The sequence below is a fragment of the Hypanus sabinus genome, chromosome 9 (assembly GCF_030144855.1).
Source record: "Hypanus sabinus isolate sHypSab1 chromosome 9, sHypSab1.hap1, whole genome shotgun sequence".
Taxonomy (NCBI): domain Eukaryota; kingdom Metazoa; phylum Chordata; class Chondrichthyes; order Myliobatiformes; family Dasyatidae; genus Hypanus; species Hypanus sabinus.
Window position 1 is genome coordinate 13448719 of NC_082714.1, and position 27647 is coordinate 13476365.

The 27647-nt window shown below is 41.2% G+C and overlaps 1 protein-coding gene across 1 annotated transcript in view; it reads right to left on the reverse strand.

Annotated features, from left to right (window-relative positions):
• LOC132399105 (GRB2-related adapter protein-like) overlaps nt 1–27647 on the reverse strand; it is a 63395-nt gene that overhangs the window by 16888 nt on the left and 18860 nt on the right. Inside the window, exons 2-3 of the mRNA XM_059979070.1 lie at nt 23965–24062; nt 15981–16103 (exon numbers count right to left, since the gene is read on the reverse strand). Coding sequence (XP_059835053.1) covers nt 15981–16103; nt 23965–24062 — 221 coding nt within the window. The remainder of the gene's footprint in view (nt 1–15980; nt 16104–23964; nt 24063–27647) is intronic.

The following is a 27647-nucleotide window of genomic DNA, read 5'->3' on the forward strand; positions in this document are numbered from 1 at the left end:
CTCAAACCAGGAGATCACATGCTTGAAATGGTACAAAGTACAGAAGTACTTCAATAGTACTTGGTCCTTCCAGGTGAGGCAAACTTCACCTGCAAAACAGCTGGGGTCATCTATTTTAGCTGGTGCTACTGATGTGGTCTCCTCTACATTGGCAAGACCCATCGTAAATTGGGGCAACTGCTTCATCGAGCACCTCCACTCCATCCGCCATAAACGGGACCTGCTGGTGACCAAACATTTCAATTCCCATTCCTGTTCTGGCATGTTGATGCAAGGCTTCCTCTTGTGCCAAGATGAGGCCACTCTCAAGGTAGAGGAGCAACACCTTGTATTTCAACCTGATAGCATGAATATCAATTTTTCTTCCTTTTGGTAAACAAATTTCACCTCTCCCCTTCCCCTATTCCCCACTCTGACCTTTTACATTTTCTCACCTGCCGATTACTTTCCTGAGTCCCCACCTCCTATGGCCTATTCCCCTTTCCTATCAGATTCTTTCTACTCCACCCCTCTGACCTTTCCCACCCACCTGGCTTCACCTATCACCTTCTAGGTATCCTTCTCCTCCCCCTACCTTTTTATCCTGATATCTTCCCCCTTCCCTCTCAGCCCCTGAAGAAGGGCCTCGGTCCGAAACATCAACCATCTTCATTTTCATACATGCTACCTGACCTGTTGAGTTCCTCCAGCATTTTGTGTGTGTTGCTTTAGATTCAAGACTGTTTAATGTCATTTCCATTATACACGTGTAATGGAGAAGGAAACATTTATAGATCTGACGTAGCAAGAAAAGCACAATAATAAAACACAATAAATATAAATACATAAGATAGCTTATCTATGTGGATTGATTGGATGTCCGTAAATTAGTGCTAGGCACCAGGGTGTCTGTACATAAGGTAGCTGACGGGAAATAATAAAGTAATGGCGGGGGGGGGGGTTGGGTTAATGGGTGGAGGTGTTAAACAGCTTTACTGCCTGGGGAAAGTACCTGTTTTTGAGTCTGGTGGTCCTGTGCGGATGTGACATATACTCCTCCCCAAAGGAATGCGACAAACTGTTCTCTGATAGTTGGATCCATCATGATATTGCTGGCCTTTTTCTGGCAGCTTTCTGTATATGCGTCCTTGATGACAGGTAGGCTGGTGCCAGTGATGTGTTAGGCAGTTTTGACGACCCTCTGTACAGTCTTCGTGTCCACCCCAGTGCAGTTTCTACACCATGCATACGCATCTCAGGAGCAAATCATAAACGTACAAGATCCTACAGATGCTGGAAATCTTGTGCAACACACACAAAACACTGCAGGAACTCAGCAGGTCAGGCAGCACCTATGGCGAGGAATAAATGGTCGCCGTTTCGGGCAAAGTCTTGATGAAGGGTCTCAGCTGAAATGATGGCAGTTTATTCCTCTCCATAGATGCTGCCTGACCAGCTGAGCTCCTCCAGTGTTTTGTGACGTCTGAGGAGATTCTGGTTGATTCCTTCGGCTTGTTAAAACAGTGAGATTATTGATAAGCCAGTCCAGAAGTTTGCTTTCTGAATGGCAGAGATTCCACCTGGGTTTGGAGGTGTATCTGTGAATGTACGTGGTCTGGGTGGGGAGTGAGGAACAGAGCTTATTTATCTGTTGTTCCCTTGTTACTTGTTGTGTTCAGTTTTGTTCTGCCAAGCATGATGGGCATGTTATGTTGGTGGCAGAACGCGTGGTGACACCTCCAGGCTTCTCCCCGCACATCCTCGGGTTGTGCTGATTGTTAACATAAACAACGTATTTCCACTCTATGTTTTGATGTACATGCGATAGGTCACACTCAGCGATTCAGGAACAACTTCTTCACCTCTGCCATATGATTCTTAAATGGACATCAAACACATGAACACTACCTCACCTTTCTTAATATATCTTATTCCTGTTTTTGCACTATTTTTAACCAATTCAATAGACATTTATTTATTTATCTATCTATCTATCTATCTATTTATTTATTTCCTTTCTTTCTATACTGTCAGGTATTGCATTGAACCGCTGCTGTTAAGTTAACAAATATCACAAAACATGCTGGTGATAATAAACCTGACTCTGATTCTGAAATGAAACTGAATTTGAATATGTATAAGGCTATTGAACGGTTTCTTAGTATGGCAAGATGGACTCTTGACCTTACAATCTACCTGATTATGATCTTGCATCTTGTTGTTTACCTGCTCTGCATTTGCCGCTCTGTAGCTGTTACACTTTATTCTGCATTCTCTTATGGTTTTACCTTGTTCTATCTTCCTCAGTGCACTGTGACGATTGATCTGTGCAAACTGCAAGATAAGCTTTTCACCGTACCTCAGGGTGTGTGACAACAATAAATCAATCCCAATACCATTTCCAAGAAACCTACCTTGCATATGGCTCATACAGATCAAATCATTACACAGTGCATCGAGGTAGAACAAGGTAAAACAGTAACAGAATGCAGAATAAAGTGTAAAAGCTACCGAGAAAACCATGTTGCGGGTAAGCAATAAATTACAATATCACAACGAAATAGATTATGTCAACAGTCCATCATATTGTACAAGAGGTCCACTCAAGAGTCTGATAACATCAGGATCGAAGCTGTCCCTGAGCCTAGTGGCACGTGCTTTTAGATTTTCTTATCTTCTGCCCAACGGGAGAGAGGAGAGAAGAGAATGTCAAGTGGGGATTATGCTGGCTGTTTTACCGAGGCAACGGGAAGCGTAGAAAAGTCCAAGGAGGGAGGTTGGTTTCTGTCATGCACTTCTGTATTAATTTTAACACCACGGTCAACATGTTCCAAAGGGCTTTACGGCCAGTGAAATACTCTGAATTGCTAACAATATCCTGATGTATGACTGCGGCTGTGAACTTGTATACAAGTCAACAAAAACAGGAATACATTGGAAATGTTGAAGTGTGATAATCATTGGGCCAGCCAACAGGGAAGACACCACATTCATATTAGATTGCAACTGCTTACTCTTTTCCATAGATGCAACCTGGCCTGCTGACTTCCTCCAGCATTTTGTTTATGCAATTTTCTGTGCGTACGTACTGGGTAACCCATCTAAGAACCTTTCGAAGAAAGCTCACATCACAAGATACAGTGAAAACTGTTGTACACTTTTTAAAAGATATTCTGAGAGAATGATGCTGATAAAGGGTTTGGACAAACTTTGCAAGAGAAATAATGTGAATACCTCATACAAAACGGTAGAATTTTGAGTCGTTATTTGACTGGTCCCGCAAGAGCAGCTTTGACCTTTGACCTGTGTACATTGTCCTTAAAATTGCCCTCTCTCACTGTACAAGTATGTACAAACTCCAAATCAGAATCAGAATTATTATCACTGCCATATGTTGTTCTGCTGCAGTAGCAGAGTGCAGTACCTAAATATGCTGTAGCTCTCTGGTGTGGGGGGGTGGGGGGGGGGAAGGTGGCTGTGGATGACAGCCTACATTCCTGTTGACCAGCGCTATTCATTGTTCTTTTTAAAAAAATGTTTTTGTGGGATGATGGTGGGATGCTTAAATTAATTTATTGCATTTTAGCTTGGGTCATACAGTTATTCGCATGTGTGTTTGTGGGTCACCCTGGCTGTAACTGGGGTGTGTGATCATAATCTCCCCCCTCTGTACGTGACTGAGTGGGTTCTCTCCCCAGGTCAGAGCGTTCGGTCTGTTTTTCAGACTGGCAGTTGAGCTAAACGAGCTTCTTTCATCTGTCATCATGAAACAAATGTTCACCATATTGAAAAAAAGAGAAAACAATTGTGAGGTAATATTCATGGGTTCATTGTCCATTAGAAGTCTGGCGCCAGCAGGGAAGAAGCTGTTCCGCTGACAATGAATGTGTGGCTTCAGGTTTCTGTACCTCTTTTCTGATGGTAGCATGTCCTGGGTAGTGAGGTCCTTAATGATGGATGTCTCCTTTTTTGAACACGTTTTTAGTGGTGGGGAGACTAGTGCCTATAATGGAGCTGGCTGCATTCACAACCCTCTGCAGCTTTTTCATATCTTGTGCGGTGGCCCTCATTATCTCATAGAATCAATCTCTGAAGGTATGGTGTGAGGGAGATGATTTGACCACCATATCAATGCCAGCCAAAATGAAATCAATCCCAGTCAAAAAGCTCTCCACAGTACATCTGTAGAAATTTGCTAGAGTCTTTAGTGGCATACTTAATCTGCTCAAATCCTAATTAAATATAGCAGCTGGTGTTCCTTCTTCATAACTACATCAATATGTTGGGTCCAGAATAGATCTCCTGAGATTTGATACCCAGGAATTTGAAACTGCTCACTTGTGATTCCTCGATGAGGACTGGTGCGCATTCCCTCGACTTCCCCTTCCTGAAGTCCACCATCGATCCCTTGGTTTTACTGACACTGAGTGCAAGGTTGTTGTTGTGACACCAGTCAACCTGCCGATCAGACAGCACCAGAGATCAGGACTGAACCTGGGTCTCCGGCACTAACAGGAGGAAGCTTTACTAGCTATGCTGCGGAAAGGGTTTAAAGTCCACATCAGTGACAAGTTCAACTCAAATGCAAAATCTTTGTCTCTAACCTTAAACGTAGTACCCACTTCAACAGCACACCAAATGAACAGTTGAAACTTATTTGAGCTACTACTTATTGTAGAAATACACTTTGCTTCTGTATGCTTTACAACATTACAATGAACAGAGGAACTTTGATTTTGTGTACTTCGGAGCAGTTTGAAACCTTGGGCAAAGGAACACCCAGTTCTTCAGAATATTGACAAAGTTATGAGCAAGTAAGATCTCAGCTTACCCAATGAATTCAAGTGACACCTGAACAAATATGAAAGCCTCTTGTTCTTGTGAAAGCAACAATAGAACTAGACCCAATTTGAGGATGAAAGGTTGCATTATGCATTGACTGTTGTAGCACACCCATTTCTGTCAGATCTTTGGCTAAGTGTTCATTCTGCACCATAGTTCAAAAATTAAACCTGCTGTTCCAGTATTGTACTGAGGGATTGCTGCACTATTGTAAGTGCCATGGGAAAGAGTCACAATGAACGGGAGCAGGGAAGTGTCATTCAGTTCTCAAGACTGCTCTGACATTCAGATTCAGATTCAAGTATTTATCAGACATACATCAAAACATGCAGTGAAAAGCATTCTTTCCGTTAACAGCCGCCACAACCCAAGGAAGTGTGGGGGGCAGCCTGAAAGTGTCGCCCCATATTCTGGTACAAACTTAGCATGACCACAATGCTCAGCAGAACAATACAGAACACAAAGAAAAACAAATCTCAAGAAGATTAAGTGTTGTCTCAACACCACTTTGCCGTTGTTTTAACCACGCCTTGTGGTGCATCGGGCAGCACCTTTGACACTTCTTTAGCATTTCTGTCTTTTTTTTACAAAGCTGAGTTGCTAGCTTGATGCTCACCCCAGCGTGGATGGAAAGGGTACAAGCAGCTGCCAGGGTTCAAACCTGGGACCACGTGCCTCGAAGTCCAGTGCAGATGCTACTACGCTACCTGATGGCAGCAACACCATCTTACATACTTAACTCTTTTATAGTTTTATTGTCTGAATCTATTCAATATTGCATTCATTATGAAGGGAACATAATTCCAAATTCTCAACCATCTGAGAGAAGAAATTCCTCAACATTTCCACAGAAAATGGGTGATTCTGTACTCTGGAACTATCCTTCCTGGTTCAACATAAATCTCCATACTTCCCCTCCAACCATTCTGTCAGTTCCCTCAGAACTATTCGAGATCAGGTCACTTAACTCGCGTCTCCACTCCTGTGAGCTCACCCTACTCAAATAGCAATACAGGTCAATGAAATTATAAAGGAAACACATGGCATGCTTGGCCTCACTCCAAAATGAAAGATGATGGGTAAACTGTTCCAAAGAGTCTCCAACAATGTTGTTGGTAAATCCATGCAGGAAATATCAGAGTTTAATGATAGTGTATTTCTTCCTCTTATTTTTGACACATTGGGCCTGTTATCTTGTTTCATTCTGATATGGCTGTACTGCTGCTTGTGTTAGATCATAAGATATAGGAGCAGATTAGGCCATTTGGCCCATTGAGTCTGCTCTGTCATTTCATCATAGCTGATCCATTTCCCTCTCAATCCCAATCTCTTGCCTTCTCCCTGTAACCCTTCATGCCCGAACTAATCAAGAACCTACCAACCTTTACCTTAAATATACCGAATGAGTTGGCCTCCACAGCTACCTGTGGAGATTCACCACACTCTGGCTAAAGAAATTTATCCTCATCTCTGTTTTAAATGGACATTTTTCTATTCTGAGGCTATGTGCTCTGGTCCCAGATTCCTCCACCATAAGAAACATTCTCTCCACATCCACTCTATCGTGGCCTTTCAACATTCGATAGGTTTCAATGAGTTCCTCCCCCTTTTTCTGAATTCCAATGACTACAGGCCCAGAGTTATCAATTGGTCCTCAGATGGTAATCCTCTCAATCCCAGAATCATTCTCATCTGAACCTGCTCCAACGTTAGCACATCATTTCTTACACAAGTGGCCCAAAACCACTCACAATACTCCAAGTAAGGCCTCATTAGTGCTTTATAAAGCCTCAACATTACATTCTTGCCATCTTGAAATGAATGCTAACATTGCATCTGCCTTCCTCAACACCGACTCAACCTGCAAATTAACCTTTCAGGAATCCTGCACAAGGACTCCCAAGTCCCTTTGCACCTCTGATTTCTCAACTTTCTCTCCATGTTGAAAATAGTCTACCCTTTTATTTCTTGTTTGGTCTCTGTTTTTGTTTGGTACTCAAACCTGGCCACAAGGCCATCGATTCTGTCAACCAAATTATTGACATATAACGTAAAAAGAAACCAGTCCTAAAATAGACCCCTGTGGAACACCACTAGTCACCGGCAGCCAAACAGAAAAGGCTTCCTTAATTACCATCCTTTGTCTCCTGTCAATCAGCCAATGACTTATCCAGTTTAGTATCTTTCCTGTCATACCGTGGGCTCTTAGCTGGTTAAGCAGATTATGTGCTTGCTTGTTCTCTGTTGTAAGTTGTGGTGTGGTTGTGTTAAACGTTGCGGGCATGCTACAGTATGTTGACACTGGACTGTGTCGGCTGCCATGCGTATCGTTGAGTTTGCTGATTGTTAACGCAAATAATGCATCTCACCATGTTTTGATGGACAAGCAATAAGTGAATCTAAATCTGAAGAGGGTCTGTGTTGTTGTTCTGCTGCATGTTTTGGGCATTGGTTGCTCAGAATTTAGTCGGCAGCATAATGGTTAGTACCATGTTTTACAATATAGGTGACCTGGATTCAATTCCCGCCATTGCCTAAGGAATTTGTACATTCTCCCTGTGACCACATGGTACTGGTTGGTAGGTTAATTGGCCATTGTAAATTGTACCATGATTAGGCAAGGATTAAATTGGGCTACACAATAATATTTTAAATTAAGTAGTGCAAAATGAGAGCAAAAAAAGTAGTGAGGACGTGTACATGGGTTCACAGTCCAATCAGAAATCTGATGGTGGAGGGGGAAGAAGCTGATCCTAAAATGTTGAGTCTGTGTCTTCAGGCTCCTGTAGGTAGCACGTGAAGAGAGCATGCACTAAATTGGCACCAGACTGTGTGGTGACACTAGCAGGCTGCCCTGGAGCATAGCCTCAGGTGCACTGGTTGTCAACACAATTGATTAATTTCACTGTATGTTTGATGTAAATGCAATAAACAGGAATACGAATCTACTTTCCTTTGACCCATGTGTGGAATAAATTAAGTTTACAGAAGTTAAACTTCCATGTATTTTCTTGCTACATATTAAATTTTGTCTGATCATCTACCCATAATATCGTTATCATTACGTAAGAATTTTCACAGAGAAAAACAGAAAATCCAGGAATTACTCAGTGGGTTGAGCAGCATCAGACAGACAGAGGCTTTACGTTTCAAGTTAAAAAGCTTTTGTCAGAATTAGAAGTTAAAAATCAGACAAGACTTCGAAGTTCAAAGTAAATTTATGATCAAAATACATACGTCAGCATGTATAACCCTAAGATGCATTTTTGTGGCATACTCGATAAATCCATTATAGAATAGCAATTATAACAGAATCAAATGAAAGACTGCATCAACTTGTTTTTAGTGTGGAAAATATGCAAACTGTGTAAATACAAAAATAAATAATAATAATACATAAATGTGCAATAAATATCAAGAACATGAGATGCAGAGTCCATAGGTTGTAGGAACATTTCAGTGATGGGGCGAGTGAAGTTATTCCCTTTAATTCAGAACCTGATGTTTGAGGGGTAATAACTGTTCCTGAACCTAGCGGTGTGAGTCCTGAGGCTCCTGTACTTGTTCTTGACGGCAGCAGTGAGAAGAGAGCATGTTCTGGGTGATGGGGTACCCTGATGATGGATGCTGTTATGTGACAATGCTTCATGTAGATGAGCATGTAGGAGGAGGTATAGGAGCTGGTAGACACACGGCCGATGGTAGGGAGGACTTTACCCATGACGGACTGGGCCGTATCCACTACTTTTTGTAGGATTTTCCATTCAATGGCATTGGTGTTTCCACACCAGGCTGTGATGCAGCCAATTAATATACTTTCCACCATACATCAATAGAAGTTTGTCAAAGCCTTAGGAGTCATTCCAAATCTTTGCAATCTCCTAAGGAAGTGGAGGTACTGTTCTGTTTTCTTCACAATTGCATTTATGTGCTGGGCCCAGGACAAGTGCTCCAAAATAATAACACTGAGGAATTTAAAGTTCCTAACCCTCTCCACCTCTGATTGTCTGATAAGGACTGGCTTATTGGTTACATGGCTACATGGACCTTCGGTTTCCTTCTCCTGGAATTAATGATCAGCTTCTCGGTCTTGCTGACATTGAGTGAGAGGTTGTTGTCGTGGCACCACTCTGCCAGATTTTCAATCTCCCTCCAATATCCTGGTTCATCACAACCTTTTATTCAGCATACGACTGTGGTGACATCAGAAAACTTGAACATGGGGCATTTTGGCTATGCTTGGCCACACAGTTAAAAGGGTAAAGTGGGTAGAGCAGGGGGCTAAGAACACAGCCTTGTGATGCAACTATGCTGATGGAGGAGACGGCGTTGCCAATTTGAATGTCCAGGGTCTGCAAGTGAGGAAATCGAGGATCCAATTGCAAAAGGAGGTTTTGAGGACAAGGTCTTGATTAAGTTGCAGAAGAGGAAGAGAGATGAAGCCAATGTCTGTAACAGGCTGGGATTCAAGAGAGATTGAATACTCAAGTAATAATGATGCAGACAAATAGCAAGAGCCGAAAGACTTTTCTTCCCCTGAGCGGAGGTCTTTGCAGCTTCTGTCTGATGGGAAAAGTGAGACGAGAGAATGTCTGGGGTGGGTGGGGTCTTTGATTATGCTGGCTGCTTTACCGAGGCAGTGAGGAGCGTAGACTGAGTCAACGGAAGGGAAGCTAGCTTTGCGTAATGCACTGAGCCGCGTCCATGACTCTGCAGTTCTTTGCGGTCACAGGCAGAGTGGTCGTCTCACCAAGCCATGATGCATCCAGATAGAATGCTTTCTATGATGCACTGATAAATATTGGTAAGGCTCAATGGGACTATGGTTTAAGGGTCGGCACAACCTCATGAACTGAAGGGCCTGTACTGTGCTCCAGTTCTATTTTTCAAAGTTCATATTCCCTAGATCTTTTCTGCCACATTTCTTCCTAAATGCTGCAGTTAACTCACCTTTTACCATGTTGTCCCGCAGCTTATTCTATATACCCATCACCCTGTGTGAAAATGGCACAGACAACGTCACCCAATGGAGCTGTTGACCCCCAATTGCAATCCTACTCTCTGTACTACAGCATTCTATATCAGAAGTACTCATTTCCTGGCCCACCCCCTCTCAACTAAACTAACAAGGACGAAGTATGAATATGTAACTATACTCATTTGCTTATATCACACCCCAAACCATGTGACAAACTACCATAATCCACAATAGAAATCCGTAATACAATATAGACAAACAGAAAATGGCTCCTCCAAGAAGAATACCATCATCTTCTGACAATTTTTGGACATCCTCCCTGTTTAGTGAGGGCAGAGACTAGAAATGCTCACACTTTATAGATTTGGTGATAACATTCTCTGCTAGGCAATCGGACCCCGAGTTCCTGTCACTGGATAAAATACTGAGGCCCTGCTTTGGCTGGAGTTGACCATGGATGTTGCGTCCTGGCTGCCAACATAGTACATTGGTCAGTACGCAAGCCAGGCAGTACAATACGGAGAACAAGCTGTTGCTCACGCATCAGGCTCCCCCTCTCCACATAGCTGATGTATCCAAACAGTTGCCATAGACCGATATAATTTGACACCAGAGGTGTCACTGGAGTTGCCAGTCATCGTTGAACTCAACGTAGGACTACCTTAGGGACTCCAGCTCTGGATTTTTCCTTGGGGTGTACCCCCAAAGCCTTCCCCATGTGTAGGTATAACTGCACGGCAGCAGGAGTTTGAAGTTAATGTATGACACAGCGCTAGATTGAACTGAACTGAATATGCCTGGACTCTTTCAATGACTTTGTAAGTTGGTGTTTTATATTATGTATTTTTTGCATGTTTTTCTTTGACTAGGTTCCATGGCGTTTCTTTGTTTAGTGGCTGTGTGTGGGATGAAGAACCTCAGGGTTGTATACTGCATACAGACTTTGATATTAAAAAAACTTTGAATCTTTAATATTGAATCAGATTTTTTCTTCTCCTAAATCAGCTCCCAACCACAGCTTATGAGCCCAGAGCAACCGGTTTTATCCAAAACTGGATAAAAATTAAGCTTCTAGTAAAGCCTTTCAAAAAGGTCCCCAAGAAAGACCGCACAAGCTTTTAATTATCAGCCTGATATGCAATAATTAGACTTTACAGCTGAGCTGGCAGTACGTTTAAAACCATAAGCAAGGCTAGATACAAATTTTTGCAGGGGCACATTTTAAATTTGTCTTTAACTGCATTCCCACGGAATAATTGCCTTTCCATTTAGAAAATCGGTTTGTTGTTGTCACATGTACCAAGCTACAGTGAAAAACTTTGTTTTGCATGCTGTCCATGCAGGTCACTTTAGGGAAGAGATAGATTGATCCCTCAGTAGGTTAAAAGGATGGCGCAGCATCATGGGCCAAAGGGCCTGCACTGTGTGGTAACGTCCACTTTCTATGCTCTATGAAGGCTCATCTTAAGATCAATAACAGAGAAATTTTTAAATTGTCACTAAAAAAAAATCTATAATATGTACTAATATGTTCTTCTGTATTCTAGCTTCATGTGACTTGAGGCTCACCAACACAATCATCTTCCAGTAACGGTGCCTCAGAAAGGTGGCATCAATCATTAGGGACCCCCATCACCCTAGGCATGCCCTTTTCTCACTGTTACCATCAGGTAGGAGGTACAGGAGCCTGAAGACACACGCTCAGTGATTCAGGAACAGCTTCTTCCCCTCTGCTATCCGATTTCTGAATGAGCAGTGAGACTATGAACACTATCTCACCATTTATTTTAAAGTTTCTGTTTTTGCGCTATTTATTCAGCTGTTTAATATAAATACTTACTGTAATTCCATTTTTTTCCTATATTTGTCACGTATTTCATTGCACTGCTGCCGCAAAGTTAACAAACGTCACAACATATGCCAGTGATATTAAACCTGAATCTGATTCTGATTATCTTATTAATTTTGAGGTAAATGGGATGGACAGATGGAATACCAGCATTGCCACAATGTTGTGACTGAGTAAGTGTTTAAGAAAACAGATTCCTAAACTAATAAAAACTTTGAAATAAGTATTCTGCCCAAAACCTCACACCCACAACATCTGCTCGAGATAGCTTACAAGAACTGTGGGTGTGACTTTGCATGGTCTATCAGCAAATCTCCTGAAGCCTACAGCAAAACAGTGTCAGCCAAACTGTTTGGAAGATTCAGCAAATTGTGAATCATCAATCTGATGTGTTTCTAATCCCTTTTAAGCAATTTCCTTTACCACCAACAAAGATAACATGGGAAATCAATAGCTCCCCTATGTGGCAGGGATGCAACTCCACAAAGACACTGCATAGTAGAGCAACACACAAAAAAAGGCTGGTGGAACTAAGCAGGTCGGGCAATGTCTATGGAGAGGAACGAACAGTTGAAGTTCTGGATGGAGACCTTTTGTCTGAACTGGAAAGGAAGGGGGAAGAAGTCAGAAAATGGAGTAATCCAGGTGAGACAACATGAGTTGGAGTGCAGCAGATATCACAGAAGGTAGCAGTGACAGAGAGTCTCTCTGAACTCCCGTCAAAGAATTCAGAATCAAAACCAGAATCAGGTTTAACGTCACAAGCATATGTCACGAAATTTGATGTTTTAGAGCAACACTACACAGAAAAACCTATAATTTACAATAAGACATAGAACAAGTTACATGTGAAATGAATTAATACAAAAAATGAGCAAAATATAATAATAGTACTCTTTCTGACATCTTCCTCATTCCTTTCCGAAAGAAGAGCCTCAGCCCAAAATGTCAACTGATTACTCATTCCTGTAGATGCTTGCTGACCTGCTGAGTTCCTTCAGCATTTTGTCTATGCTGCTTTGGATTTCCAGCATCTACAGAATTTACCTAGTTGATAGTGAGGTAGTGTTCACGATTTGGTTCATCGTCCATTCGGAAATCTAATGGCAGAGGGGAAGAAGCTGTTCCTAAAATGCTGAGTGCATGTCTTCAGGCTCTTGCACTTCATCATGGTAGGAATCTCGTGTTTATGATTCCCTACACAGTAGGACAGCCTCAATACTGCAAATTAGCAGCAAAAACTGATCCCCACCATCTCAGCCATGCCATCTCCTTGTAGATCCTATCGGGCAGAAAGTACAGATGTGGTACCTGGAGTCCCACAGCTACATCCCTTCAACCATTCAGTGCTTGAAACAAATGGTGCAGCCCCAATCATTACTTTAGTATAGCAACGCTATGACCATCTGATTACCTTGCACTACAATACACTTTGTTTTGTTCTATTTCTAATCTTTCTTGGAATAATTGTGTATATTTTTAATTAAAATATTGTTTCATTGTGACCTGCTGAATTCCTCCAGCATTTTGTCTGTGTTACTCTAGATTTCCAGAATCTGCCGAATCTCGTGTCTATAATTTCAGGTGAATGTTGTGCACCTGATGTCAGGTGCCTGTGATGCTATTACAAGTATGTTTTCCATTGGATATTTGCCCACATGAACTCGTGCATACAATAATAATCTCAACTTCTACTTTGATCAATTGCTGCTTTATGTTTTTTTTAAATAAGATAGACTAAGTTACTTTATTTTTAAGATAAGATGGAACAAGGTAAAGGCCAGTAATTTTCAACTGAGTGCCATAGGAATTTCTTCTCTCACGATGGTAATGAATCTCTGGAGTTCTCTTCTCCAGATGAACAGTATATCATTGCATATATTTAAGGTGAAGATAGAGAAATATTTCAATGAACTGAAAGCTACAAGGAAGAGTCAAAGAAGTGAAAATTAAGTAGAATAGGTCAGTCATAATCCTACTGTATGGGAGGGCAGGTTTGTGGGGCTGAGGTGCCTATTCCTGCTCCTAATTTAATGTGCTATTGTATTCCAGAAGGCATGTATGGACATACTGGATCGATTTAACTTTACAGCACAATGAAAGGAAAGAGAAGCATTTATTTGAAAATTTATCCGACGAAGGGCCTCAGCCCAAAACGTTGCCTGCTTGCTCTTCTTCATAGATGCTGTCTGACCTGCTGAGTTCCTCCAGCATTTTGTGTATGATGCTCTGGACTTCCAGCATCTGTACACTTCCTGGTGTTTGAGGTGCATTTATTTCTCATGTTCACTATCTGACCATTCTTCCCTGACCTCTCTCATTAACAAGGTGTCTTTGCCAACAGAACTGCTGCTCACTGGAATTTTTTTGTTGTTTGTTTTTTTTACACTATTTTCTGTAAACTCTAGAGACTGTGCAAGAAAATCCCAGGAGATCAGCAGCTTATGAGATACTCAAACTACCCAGTCTGGCACCAACACTCATTCCACAGTCAAAGTCACTTAGATCACATTTCGTCTCCATTCTGATGTTTGGTCTGAACAACAAATGAACCTCTTGATCACGTTTGCAAGCTTTTGTGCATTGAATTGCTGCCACATGATTGGCTGATTAGTTATACAGGTGTACTAATAAAGTGGCCACTTTTAATCACTGAGTCAGAAGACTATACAGATCTTTTGGCCTAGCTTGTCCACTTCAACCCAATTCAATCTCCTTAAAATAAGTCTGTCATCAATATTGAAACATGCATGCAAATTAGCTTTCCCTTTTACAATATTATTGTGGTGACTAAGTATCTGAAGTTATTTGATGGCAATAAAATGCTCTGGCATATCTGGAGATGTTAGATACAAAAATGCCAGCCTTCCTTCCAAAGTGCGGACAATTACCTTCATTCGTCACACGTACCTTGAAGCGTGTGATGAAATGCATCTTTGGTGTTAAATACAATCAGCAAGGACTAAGCTAGAGAGCCTACAAATGTTGCTGTGCTTCTGGTGCCAAAGTAGCATACCCACAGCTCATTAACCCTAAACATACATCTTTGCAATGTGTGAAGAAACTGGAGCTCCTGTAAGTAGAATGTACAAACTCTTTACAGACAGCGGCTGAAATCAAATCACTATCTTACAGCTGGCACTGCAATAGCATAAGAGATGATTACAAGAACTCAATGGTCCAGTCTTGTTGGTGAGGTTACACATAAATAAGCAAATTTAAGAGAAAAGTATTTTTATATTTGACTATGAATGATTCTTGTCTTTCAGTGGAAGATCTTATTTTTTTTCCTAGACGACGCACAAATGAGGCAATTGCACCAAATATGCAGGGAAGAAATATGAGCAGTCTGACTTGGTTCATTTAACTAGTTGAGAAATAATGCACTTTGCACTTTTTAAATAGGTATTGACCAACTTGGATTGGTTGGAAAAAGGTAAAAGTAACTGAAAGGTAATGAGTAATGGAGATGAGGAGGAATTTCTTTAGCCAGAGGGTGGTGAATCTGAGGAATTCATTGCCATAGATGGTGGTGGAGGTCAAGTTGTCAGGTATATTTAAAGAAGAGGTTGATAGGTTCTTGATTAGTAAAGGTGTCAAAGGTTACAGGGAGAAGGCAGGAGTATGGGGTTGAGAGAGATAGCAAATCAGAAATGATGGAATGGTGGAGCAGATGCATTGGGCTAAATGGTTTAATTCTTCTCCTATGTCTTATGGTCTTAATGAAGTGAAATGGGACAAATTGGTTATCTCTTTCATGTAACAGTGGGACAAGTGGCCTCCACCCAGGCTGAATAATCTACAATTTATTATATTCTTTACTTTTAAAATCAAATCTGAACAAGATAGAAATTTTCACCAAAAATATGGCTGCATTTGAACTTTGAAACCTGTCTTTGAAATGTGGTTCCATTAATGTTATGGGAACTGAGCTTCAGAAGTAGAGTCCAAGATTTGCGATTGACTGCATTACATACTTAGCTCTTACAACAGATATGGAACCTCCACCCTAAATTGCAACCTCAATTCATCCCCAAAGGGCTGAAAGGTCCTCACTTCCTCCATCAATTTTAAAGAGTGCTCATAATTAGTTATCTTCCAACTCCAACTTGCTATTTTTTGGTCTGCTGACTCTAGCTTGTAAGAATTTTCTTCAGGTTGCTGTTTTGAGTTTCTCGCCAACCATCTCTATCACGCAAACGACACAAAAAAAATCAAACTTTTAACTCCACGTCCACCTTTTGGCTTTAGGCCACAGAGAAAGAAACCTGTTCGTTTGCAATCTTTGTTGACGGGGTGATGACTTGCCAAGCAGATTGTTACATTACTTACTTCACAGATATGGAGAATTCACCAGGTGAGCTCTCACTTTCTCGTAATAGAAAAGCCCCGATGAATTCTTGTTTCAGAAGCATTTCTTCTGCTGACATCCTGGAGATTCTGCCTACATACCAGCTGTGGAATAAAACAAGCGCATTAAAATCAGTATCAAAAGATGCCATTAATTACCCCTGAATAATGTGCCTGTTTGCGTATCTGGATAAAGGAGACAGTTGTAGCTCAGTTTTTCTCCCTCTGAGACTTCAGCCTTACCTCAGTTGGTAGCATGCTGCCTCTAAGTCCAAACTAACACACTTTATTCCATAACCAAGGCTAACAATCAGCTGCACTGTCTCTCTGCATCAGGTATTAAACCAAGGTAGCCTCGGTTCTCTCGCGATTATAGGGAAATTGCATTGTTTCAACTTTCACTAATGCTATGTCTTTTTTTGTTTATTTTATGGTGTAAGTGATGCAATAAATTAAGTTCATGTAAATAATGTTTGTAATGCACTGTGCTGTTACTGCAAAATGCAAATTTTCATGGTATGCATAGCTTGGGCAGGTTTATCCCCAATAGCTAATCATGTGGCAGCAACTATGTATATTTAGATAGAAAGGAGACAGATAGAGCAGTTGACTTCAAATTCCTTATCCAAGTTGGTCATTATCCCCAGATCAACATTTCCAGAGTATTAATTCTCATTATTAACCCTTTTCTGCTTGTGAAATCTTGTTCAGCATTAATATTCAGCTATATTTTTGCCTAACAATAGTAATCACCATGTAAAAAGCTCTTAATTTTTTTCAAAGTTTCACCACGTAGATGCCACAGCCAACAAGTTTCCCAGTGCTTCTACTTCCTCAGGAGGCCAAAGAAATTTGGCATATCCCTGCTGACGTTTACCACTTTTTATTGACATATCTGTCAACTGGCAACTGCTTTGAATGTGACAATGAGAAACTGAAGAGTTGTGGACACAGCTCAAAGAAACCAGCCAGCCTCCCCTCCATGGACTCAGACTGCACTTCTCACTGCCTCAGTAAAGTAGCCGGTATAATCAAAGACCACCCCATCTGGACACTCCCTCTTCTTCCCCCCCTCCCACTGAGCACAAGATACAAAAGCACAAAACCAGGTTCAAGGACATATTCCACCCTGCTGCTACAAGACTTTTGAATGGTTCCCTAGTACAATAAGATGGACTCTTTACCTCACAATCTACCTCGTTCTGATCTTGCATCTTATTGTTTTCCTGCTCTGCACTTCCTCTGTAGCTGTTGCACTTTATTTTGCATTCTGTTATTATTTTATCTTGTTCTAACCCTGTGCACTGTGTAATTATTTGATCTGAATGTTAGATAAGCTTTTCACTGTGGCTTGGTATATATGACAATAATAAACCAATTCCAATTCGGAGTGTTACGTCCGTGGCCCCCTCCTTTTTGAGAATTTTGGAGACAGAATTGTGTATTGAATACTGTACGATGCATCGAAGACCCCAGGCAATGAATCGGTGGTGGGGGGGGGGGGGGTTGGTGGAGGGACTGCATTATCCCAACCTGATTGACATCTGAGACCCTGTGAGTGGGGATAAAAGAGGGTCTGGGGAACAGCCCCTTCAGACGCACCAGAAGAAACGCTAGAACTCCTGTAACAGCGTAATAGCGAAAGCCGGTGGAAAGCCCACGTGCGTCCTTTTCCATTTGCCTCGGAATTGGTGGGTCTTTACCACGGAAGCACGGCTTTAGCTAACCACAAAGGGGAAATCAGTCCCCCAACGACTCTCGAAGGATTGACATCATAAAAGGAATAGGCAAGTTAAACCTCCGTCTTTCTCTCCAACCAAAAAGCTGCAGCTTGAATGAACTTGAGTGACTTTTATATTTCCATCGGACAACACATTATCCCCTAGACAACGATAGAGCTATTTCTTATTGATTATTATTATACCCGTGCTTTTAGATTTAGTATTGACGACGTATATTATCTGTATGTTTGCATTGATATTATTTTTGTGTATTTTTATCAAAAAATACTGTTAAAAATAGTACCATCAGACTTCAACGGACCTCTCTATCTTTGATGGTAAGTGACCCAGTTACGGGGTACGTAACAGGAGATCCTGAGGTTGATATAGAGAAACCACGTTATTCAATTTTTTTTTATTTCAAGGGACAAGTGGATTACAAAGCAAGTGGATTTCATCCTTTGCAAAGAGTGATGATCATAAACAGCTGTATATTATCACCAGCAGAATAATATTTCTGAAAGCACATGGTGAATACTTTGTGTGGTACATTCAATCATTTCAGAATCTATAGTCCTCTATTAAAACATTTTTCTAAGTGCTCCCTTTATGATTTTATTTTTACAAAGAACATGACTGCTAATGCAGGAAGTAGAACGTTTTCCAGTACGAGCTCCTGCAATTTAAAATCACTCCAGCTTGAACATAATGAAGTCACTTTTGTTGTTCTAAGAAGAAATGGGAGTAATTTCTTTCCCCCCAAAAGATTAAAGGGGGCAATGTTTTCAGCACAACTATCTGGAGATTATATTTAAAGATTAGCTGTATTTGTCAAAATATCGAAACGTACAGTGAAATGTTATCAATGTGTGCTGGGGAGAGTCTACGAGTGTCGCCATGCTTCTGGTATTGATTTAGCATGGCCACAATTTACTAACCCTAACCCCTACATCTTTGGAATGTGGGGGGAAACTGGAGCATCCAGAGGAAACCCACATGGTCATGGGGAGAACATGCAAACTCCTTAAAGACAGCAGTGGGAATTGAACCCCAATCGCTGATCGATGGCGTAGAGTAATGTTATGCTAACTGCTAAACCACCATGTCTGTTGAAAAAAGCTCAACACTTGGACTTGTCAGATTTGAACCCCCCCCAATTAAGCAGAACTTTTTCACACAAAGGGTATCAAATCAGATCTAGAAAGAATAAGGTGTGTGTCTTCTATGTGTGACTAATGCAAAGATAGAATTCTGGGCAGGTTTTGAAGCATTGAATCCATTTCTGGCTTTAAGTTCCACCTGTCGAATAATTGTAACAGTGAAAGGATATTCATAATTCCTGCAGAGATTCACCCAAACTCCAATGTGAGTTCCTTATGGCGTTTTCACACATCAGTGAGTCACATATTAATTACTTTATAATCAAAACTGGGTCATAGGATAATAACTCACGACCTTTGTAGCTAATGCAGAGCTCATCATGCTTATTTAAAGAGTCCCTCCCTGGAATACTATCTTTACAAGTTAAGGAAGTTTGGAATGAGAGACAATACCAAGAACATTATAATCTAATTTTGTTGGCAAGGTTAGGCAAGTCCAAAATATCAATTCATATTTGACTATGAATCCTCTTGCATTTTAGTGGGAGATCTTACTTCATTCCATGATGAGGCACCTATGGCTACTGAACGAATTATGCAGGGAAGAAATAAGCACAATCTGATTTGGTTCATTTTAACCAATTAAGAAACTGTGTGCTTTCCACTTTTTAATAGTTATTGGATTGGTCTGAAAAGGTAAAAGTAACTAAGTTTATGAGGAAACTGTGGACGCGAGATGGGATGAATTGGGCATCTCACATAACAGTCAGAGAAGTGGCCTCCACCCAGGCAGAATAATCTACAAATCATAATCCTTATGATGAAACATTGCATACGCAGGGCCTATAGCATTGTCATCTGTCCCACAATCCTTTTGAGCCCCTACCATCAGGTAGGAGGCACCGTAGCATTAGGACAAGGACTGTTAGGATGGGGAACAGCTTCTTCCCCCAGTGTGTGAGACTACTGACCTCCCTACCACCACCCAGGCCTCATCACTTATGAAATGCCAGTAGCGTTATACTGTTTATTTTTTTAAACTTGCGTCATAAAAGTTCATGCTAAATGTCAATCTTCAGAAGTATATTTTATTATTTGTCAATCAGTTTGTGGTAATATTATTTCATGTGTTGCGTATGAGTTATATGTATTGCATTCTGCACCTTGGTCCAGACAAATGATGTTTTGTTTGGCAATATACACATATATAGTGGAATGACAACTCTCTGCACAGATCGTTAATGATAACCAATCAGGCCATTTGTAGGCTGCTGCTGCTGTTGCCACCATTCTTGAGGACCCCAAGGCTTTATGACGAAGGGGGGCATTATTGGTGATTTCAATATTCATAGTAATGAACTTTCAAATACAAACTGAATTCATGAATTTGCTAGACAGCTTGTCACTGAGCCCACCCATTGACTTGGAACTACACTTGACTTAGTGATGGCAAAAGGGTTAAATATTATTAACTTTTCTCTGCAACACACACAAAATGCTGGAGGAACTCAGCAGACCAGGCAACATCTAAGGAAAAGAGTAAAGAGTCAACGTTTCAGGCCGAGACTCTTCATCAGGACTGGAGAAGGCTCTCAGACCAAAACATTTACTGTTCACTCTTTTCCATAGACGTTGCCTGGCCTGCTGAGTTCCTCCTGCATTTTGAGTGTGTGCTTGGTTTTCCAGCATCTGCAGATTTTCTCATGTTTGTATTAACATTTCTTTGCCTAATACCATCATCTCTAATCATCTTGTGTTCTTTTTGATGCCCTCCTGCCTATACCCAAGATGACGAAAGAAATTACATTTATAAACGGCTCCTTGATGCCGCATCGCAAATTAAATTCTCTGAGCTGGTTAGTTTATCTGACCCATGTGACTTAAACAGCTCAGTAAATAAAATGGTTGTTTCTTTCAACAATAACTTGACAAATATATTTAACAGTGGGCCCACTCAGTGAAACATCACCATGGTTACAGAATTCTGTCCGGGAACTCAAGAGATTATGCAGAGTATCTGAGAGAAAATGGAAGATAACCATGCTAGACGTCCACCATAATATTTTCAAAGAGAAACTAGCCTCCTTTAACACAGCTATACACTCTGCAAAAAGAGACAATTTTTCCAAGATTATTACAGAGAATAGCCATGATTCAAGAATATTGTTTTCAACTATAACCCAACAGTTAAAGCCTGCACCATCCTATAATGTCCTCAGTCAAGCATCTGCCACAAAACATGAGGAATTTGCAATATGTTTTAATCGACAAAACTCACAAAGATTCAAAGTACATTTATTATCATAGAGTGTATAAATTATACACCTTGCAATTTGTTTGCTTACAGGCAGCCACAAAGCAAGGAACCCACAGAACTCAATTTTAAAAAAGACCATAACCACTGCGCTGAGAAAGAGGGGAAAGCACACACATCGTGTAAACGAAAGGAGCAAGCAACAGCATTCTGAACCAGATTGTGTCTTTAGATCTGCTCCCCAAGCAGCTGGAGTAGACCCAAGCCGCAATCTCAGTTAATCATATTAGTGGGGGCAAAAACGCAGTGAAACTCGCAAAGACGACAGCCGCCAGAGAAGTTCACAGCCTCAGCACCACATAGGGAGGAACAAACATTGCAGGAGAGCAAGTGAAATCAGCCCAACCCTCGCCTCTGGTCCCAACACTTGGGCTTTCCAGTCTATCAGGACCAGTGTTTCAATTGTCCAAGCACCAGGAAGTGCTTTGCTCTAGGACTTCTTGGACATCTCAGTTGAGCCTGATGACAACACCCTATCATCTTTGACTTCTGGTATGCTTGCAATGAGCAAATATACAAGCAATAATTTACAAAAGCTAAGTGAGGATAAAACTGAAATCTTGATAAACTTGTGAACTTGTAAAATCAATAGTAACAAGCCTGGGTGCTATCCCTGATTCCAATTTGAATTTTAAATCCCACATAAAGAAAGTGACCAGATGCATATTTCTGTACCCCCATTTCTGTCATGTAATGATGCTGAAAGTCTAATACATGCCTTTATATTGAATAGGCTAGATTACTGCAATGCACTTTTTGTTGGCCTTCCAAAGCAATCTATTGACCAATTCATTGGGAACTGAGAGTTTTAACTAAAACCACAATGAGAAAGCATATCACTCCCATCCTAGCTACTCTGCATTTACTTCCTGTATCTCTCAGAATTGATTTTAAAGTTCTCTTACTTGTTTTTAAAGCTCATAATGGTCTAGGACCAGAAATTGCTTTCATTTTATAATCCTGTTCAAGCTCTCAAGCCTTCTTCCGCCAGCCTCTTGAATTTAAACAATCTCCAACAAAACATATTGGCAGGTCAGGATTTTTGAACTACGCTCCTGAACTGTAAAGTTCAAGACCAACTGCAAAACCAGAAGGGATGCAGACTCACTTAACACTTTTAAACACCAGCTCAAAACCTTATTTATTTAATCTTGCTTTTAACAAACGTCTTTTTGCCTTTTTGTTTTTGTTTATTTTTACCTTAAGTTTTAATTTTATTTTCACGTTTGTACATTTATCTCATTGTGAAGCACTTTCAACTACATTATCTGTAGGACAAGTGCTCTATAAATAAGTTATTGTTATCCTGCCTTCTCCCCATAAATTTGTTGCCCTTACAAATCAAGAATCTGTCATCCTCTGCTTTAATTACACCCAATGACCTGGCACTCACTGCCGTCTGTGGCAATGAATTCCATAGATTCACCAACTACCGCCTAAAGAAATTCCTCCTCAACTCTGTTCCAAAGGGCCATCTTCTTTTCTAAGGCTATGTCCACTGGTGCTAGACTCCCCCACTACAGGAAATATCCTCTCCATGCCCACTCTACCTAGGCCATTCAATACTTTACAGGTTTCAATGAGATCCCCACCCACCCCCATCATTCTACTAAACTCCAGTGAGTACAAGCCCAGAGCCAGCAAATGCTCCTCATGCATTTACCCTGTCACTAAATTATGTACTGATTTGTAACTTTTAATAATATTATTGAAGGGTCACCAAGACCACAAGATATAGAAGCACAATTAGGCCATTTGGCCCATTGAGTCTGCCCCACCATTTCATCATGGCCGATCCATTTTTCCTCTCAGCCCCAATCTCCTGCCTTTGCCTTGGTGCCCCCCCCACCCCCCCTAAACTTTCATGCCCTGATCAATCAAGAATCGATCAACCTCTGCCTTAAATATACACAAAAACTTGGCTTCCACAGCTGCCTGTGGCAAAGAATTCCACAGATTCACACTCTCTGGTGAAAGAAATTCTTCCTCATCTCCATTCTAAAAGGATGCCCCTCTATTCTGAGGCTGTGACCTCTGGTCTTAGACTCCCCAACAAAGGAAAAGTCCTCTTTACATCCACTCTATCAAGGCCCTTCAACATTTGATAGATTTTAATGAGGTCACCCCTCATGCTTCTGAATTCCAGTGAATAAAGCCCCAGAGCCATCAAATGCTCCTCATATTTTTAATGCTTTTCAATCTTGGAATCATTTTCGTGAACCTCCTTTGAATCCTCTCCAATGTCAGCATATTCTTTCTTAGGAAAAGGGCCCAAAACTGCTCATGATACTCAAAGTGAGGCTTCACCAGTATTTTATAAAATCTCAACATTACATACCTGATTTTATATTCTAGTCCCCTCGAAATGAATGCTAACATCACATTTGCCTTCCTCACCACAGACTCAAGCTATAAATTAACCTTTAGGGAATCCTGCATCCCTTTACACTTCTTTTTGAATTTTTCTTTCCATTTAGAAAATAATCTACCCTTTGATTTCTTCTACCAAAACGCATGACCATACACCTCCCAACACCATATTCCATTTCTCATTTCTTTGCCTGTTCTCCTAATTCTGCTTCTCCTTCCACAGATGCTGTCTAACCAGCTGACTACCTTCAGGAGTTTTGAACTTTACTTCAGAATTCCAGCATCTACAGTTTTTACTCTATGCTTACCATATGTGTTAATCTGCTCCCTTCTAGGCGCTGAGGTCAATTGTAGAAGTTTCGCTCTTGCTCCATCTAGCAACACTGAGCACATTGTTACGGTTCAGCAAGATTAAAGAAGTTGTATAGGAAATTAAAAAGGAAATCCCAGTAAATACTCACTTGTGTGGCTTCAATTTAATGTAGTTCTTGGGAATAAAACCTTCTATGCCATGTAATTCAGCCTTATACCAGTTAGGGTCATCCTCCATGTTCAGCACCTGAAGAAAACAGATTGCATTTATTGTATAAAGCCTCACTGAACAGCAAACATTCTAAAATTATGTTGTTCCTCTTCATGCCTCATAGCATAATCGGGTGTCAACCTTGCCGTTTCTGTAGCGCTTGCCTGCTTTTTTCGAGGCCGAGTTGCTAGCTCGATGCTCAACCCAGCACAGATGGAGTGTGCACAAGGTGCCTGTTGGATTCAAACCCAGGACCACTGAAGTTCCACTGAGGATGCTACTACACCACCATCTGGCTATTCTAACACTATATTCTGCATTCTCTTACAGCTTTTCCCTTGTACTATCTCGATGTACTGACATGGGGGAATGGTCTGTGTGAATGGCATTCGGTACATGACAATAAACCAACTTACAATAAATAAAATTACCACCTTCCCAGCATTCTACACTCAGCGGCCACTTTATCAGGTACACCTGCTTGTCAATGCAAATATCTAATCAGCCAATCATGTGGCAGCAACTTAACGCATTAAAGCACGCAGACATGGTCAAGAGGTTCCATTTTGAAACTTAATTAGCTCCCTACAACGTCAGTGTTTTTCTAAAATGACACACACAAAATGCTGGAGGAATTTAGTAAGTCAGGCAGCATCCATGGAAATAAACAGTCGATGTTTTGCGTGAAGACCCATCTTCAGGCCAGGAAAAGAAGGACGAAGCTGCCAGAATAAAAGGTTGAATTTATGAAGCAACTGATAGCCTGCAGATATGCATTCAGTGGCCACTTTATTAGTTACCTCCAGCACCTAATAACGTGGCCTCAGAGTGTATGTTTCGTTCGTGGTCTTCTGCGACTGTTGCCCATCCATTTCAAGGTTCGACGTGTTGTGCATTCAGAGATGTTCTTCTGGGCACCACAGTTCAAATGTGGTTATTTGAGTCAGTCTGGCAATTCTCCTCTGAATCTCTCATTCACCAATGGAACTGCTACTCACTGGATGCTTTTTGTTTTTTTATACCATTCTCTGCAAACTCTAGAGACCATTGAGCATTAAAAATACCAGAGGATTATCAGCTTCTGAGATTCTCAAACTTGCCCTTTCTGGCTCATTACAACACATTAATATTAACAGCAGCTTATAAGGAGCACACTAATGAAAGCACTTGATGTCACAAGCCAATGCACGTGTGTGCAAAGTACATGAAAATATTGCTCCATTTCTCACTCCCAACAGATGAACAGTGACAATTAGATCCACCATTCCAACACAAAACCAAATTCACCACGCTGCTCCAATCTTACACTCAGTTTGCAAGATTCCATTAAAGTTTCTGCCTCAACTACATTCTCCGGGCCATCACGTAGTGAAGCGCCTATCATAATACTTCACAGTGCCAGCAATCAGTGTTCAAATCCTGCAACTGTCTGCAAGGAATTTGTAAATTTCTCCCAATAATGTCCAACCTCCTTTGCTCCTCCAGGTGCTCCACTTCCCTACCACATTTCAAACACATACCGTAAGCTGTGGGTATGCTGTTTTGGTGTTGGAAGAAAGGCGACACCCGTGGACTGCCCCAGCACATTTTAGGATTGTGTTGCTCATTGACACAAAGGACACATTTCACTGAATATTTCAATGCAAATGTGACAAATACAGTTAATACTTACAGCAAAGAATTTGACATGCAAAAATCCCATTCATCATTTTCTTTGTGGTGTGTTTAAACTGTTGATCTTTAATTACTTTGGAAATATTTAAAAATTCTTTATCTGTCAAGTCTCTGCTTCTATTTGAGTGTTAACACTGCTGACAGAACAATGCTAAACATTCTCTCGAGTCAGGGGTTCCCAACCTTTTCACTGTCATGGACCAATACCATTAAGCATGAGGTCCATGGACACCAGATTGGGGATCTCTGCTCTTGTCAACGTCTTTTCGAAATGGGGACTCCGAAACTGTACAAAGTTCTCCATTTGTGGCTTAAGAAATTTATTACTCACATTTTAAGCTTTACTGTTGAATTCTGTTCCTCTTTTACAACCATATCTGAACAAAAGAATGCCAATCAGTACCCTCAGTTGGGCACTTCATATTGTAAGTCACCATAAGACATGGGAACAGAATTAGGCCATTTGGCCCATCAAGTCTACTCCACCATTCCATCATGACTGACTTATTACCCCTCTCAACTTCATTCTCCTGCCTTCTTCCCATAACCTTTGATACCCTTACTAATCAAGAAACTATCAATTTCTGCTTTAAATATACACAATGACTTGGCTTCCTCATCTGTCTCTGGCAATGAATTCTACAGATTCATCACCCTCAGACTAAAGAAATTCCTCCTCATTTCTGTGCTGAAGGGACTTCCTTCTACTCCATTATTTTAAACTCATTGCATTATTTTCTGTGCAAAGACCCTTTTCAAGAATTGCAGGAGAACTTAATTAGTTGTCATAGGGATATCCACCTTGAGGCACTCAGAACAAAGCTTGGTGAGATACTCAAAATGCTGGTCTGGCAGCACTGTGGGTAATAGAGAACTTAACCAAATCCTCACACCACCAATTTCTAACTCCCACATTGAAACAACATCCCCCATCCACATCTAACCTGTCACCTCAAGCCGAGATCTCTGCCTGTCCCAGTTCCCCACCTTTGCTCCTCGCCCTTCACGAACTTGCATCCTGATCTCCTGATCCTGCCGGAACCCAATGACAGGCTCCTGGCCCAATCGCAAACGTTAATCCCATCTCCCCAATTTCCACCAGTGGCCAGTGTCTCCAATCCCTTCCCTCTCTTTCCAAAGTACAGGTCACTTGCTGTTTGGTCCTTCCACATCCCAAGACCAGCAATGCTGTTCAACACTTTATACCCTCCAGCAGAAGAGGGCACCATCAGACTGGTCACCACTTCCAGGGCTGCAGCCTGTGACCAATATTTGAATTCTGTCATAGAGTCATCAAACACTAAACAGAGAAACGGGCCCCGCAGCCTACCTAGTCCATGACAAAATATTAACCTGGCTAGTCTTATTGACCTGCACCCGGTCATAGCCCTCCATACCCCTCCCATCCACATACCTATCCAAATTTCTTTTAAATATGGAAACCAAACCTACAGCCACCACTTCTGCCGGCAACTCGTTCCACACACTTACCACCCTCTGAGTGAAGTAGTTTCCCCTTAGGTTCCCCTTCATCATTTCACCATTCACCCTTAACTCATGGCCTCTGACTCTAGTCTCTCCCAACCTCAATGGGCAAAGCCTGCTTGCACTTACCCTATCTGTACCCCTCATAATTTTGCATACCTCTATCAAATCTCCCCTCATTCTCCTACGTTCTAGGGAATAAAAGTCCTAACCTATACAACTTTTCCCTGTAATTCTGGTCCTCAAGACCTGGCAGCATCCTTGTAATTTTACTCTGTAATCCTTCAATCTTTTCAATATATTTCCTGTAGATATCAATGACCATACCTGCACACAACTCTTTCAATTAGGTCTCAACAACATCTTATGCAACTTCAATATAATATCCTGTGCTCAATATTTTATTAAGGCCTATGCCAAAAGCTCTCTTTAACATTTTATCTACCTGTGACACCACTTTCA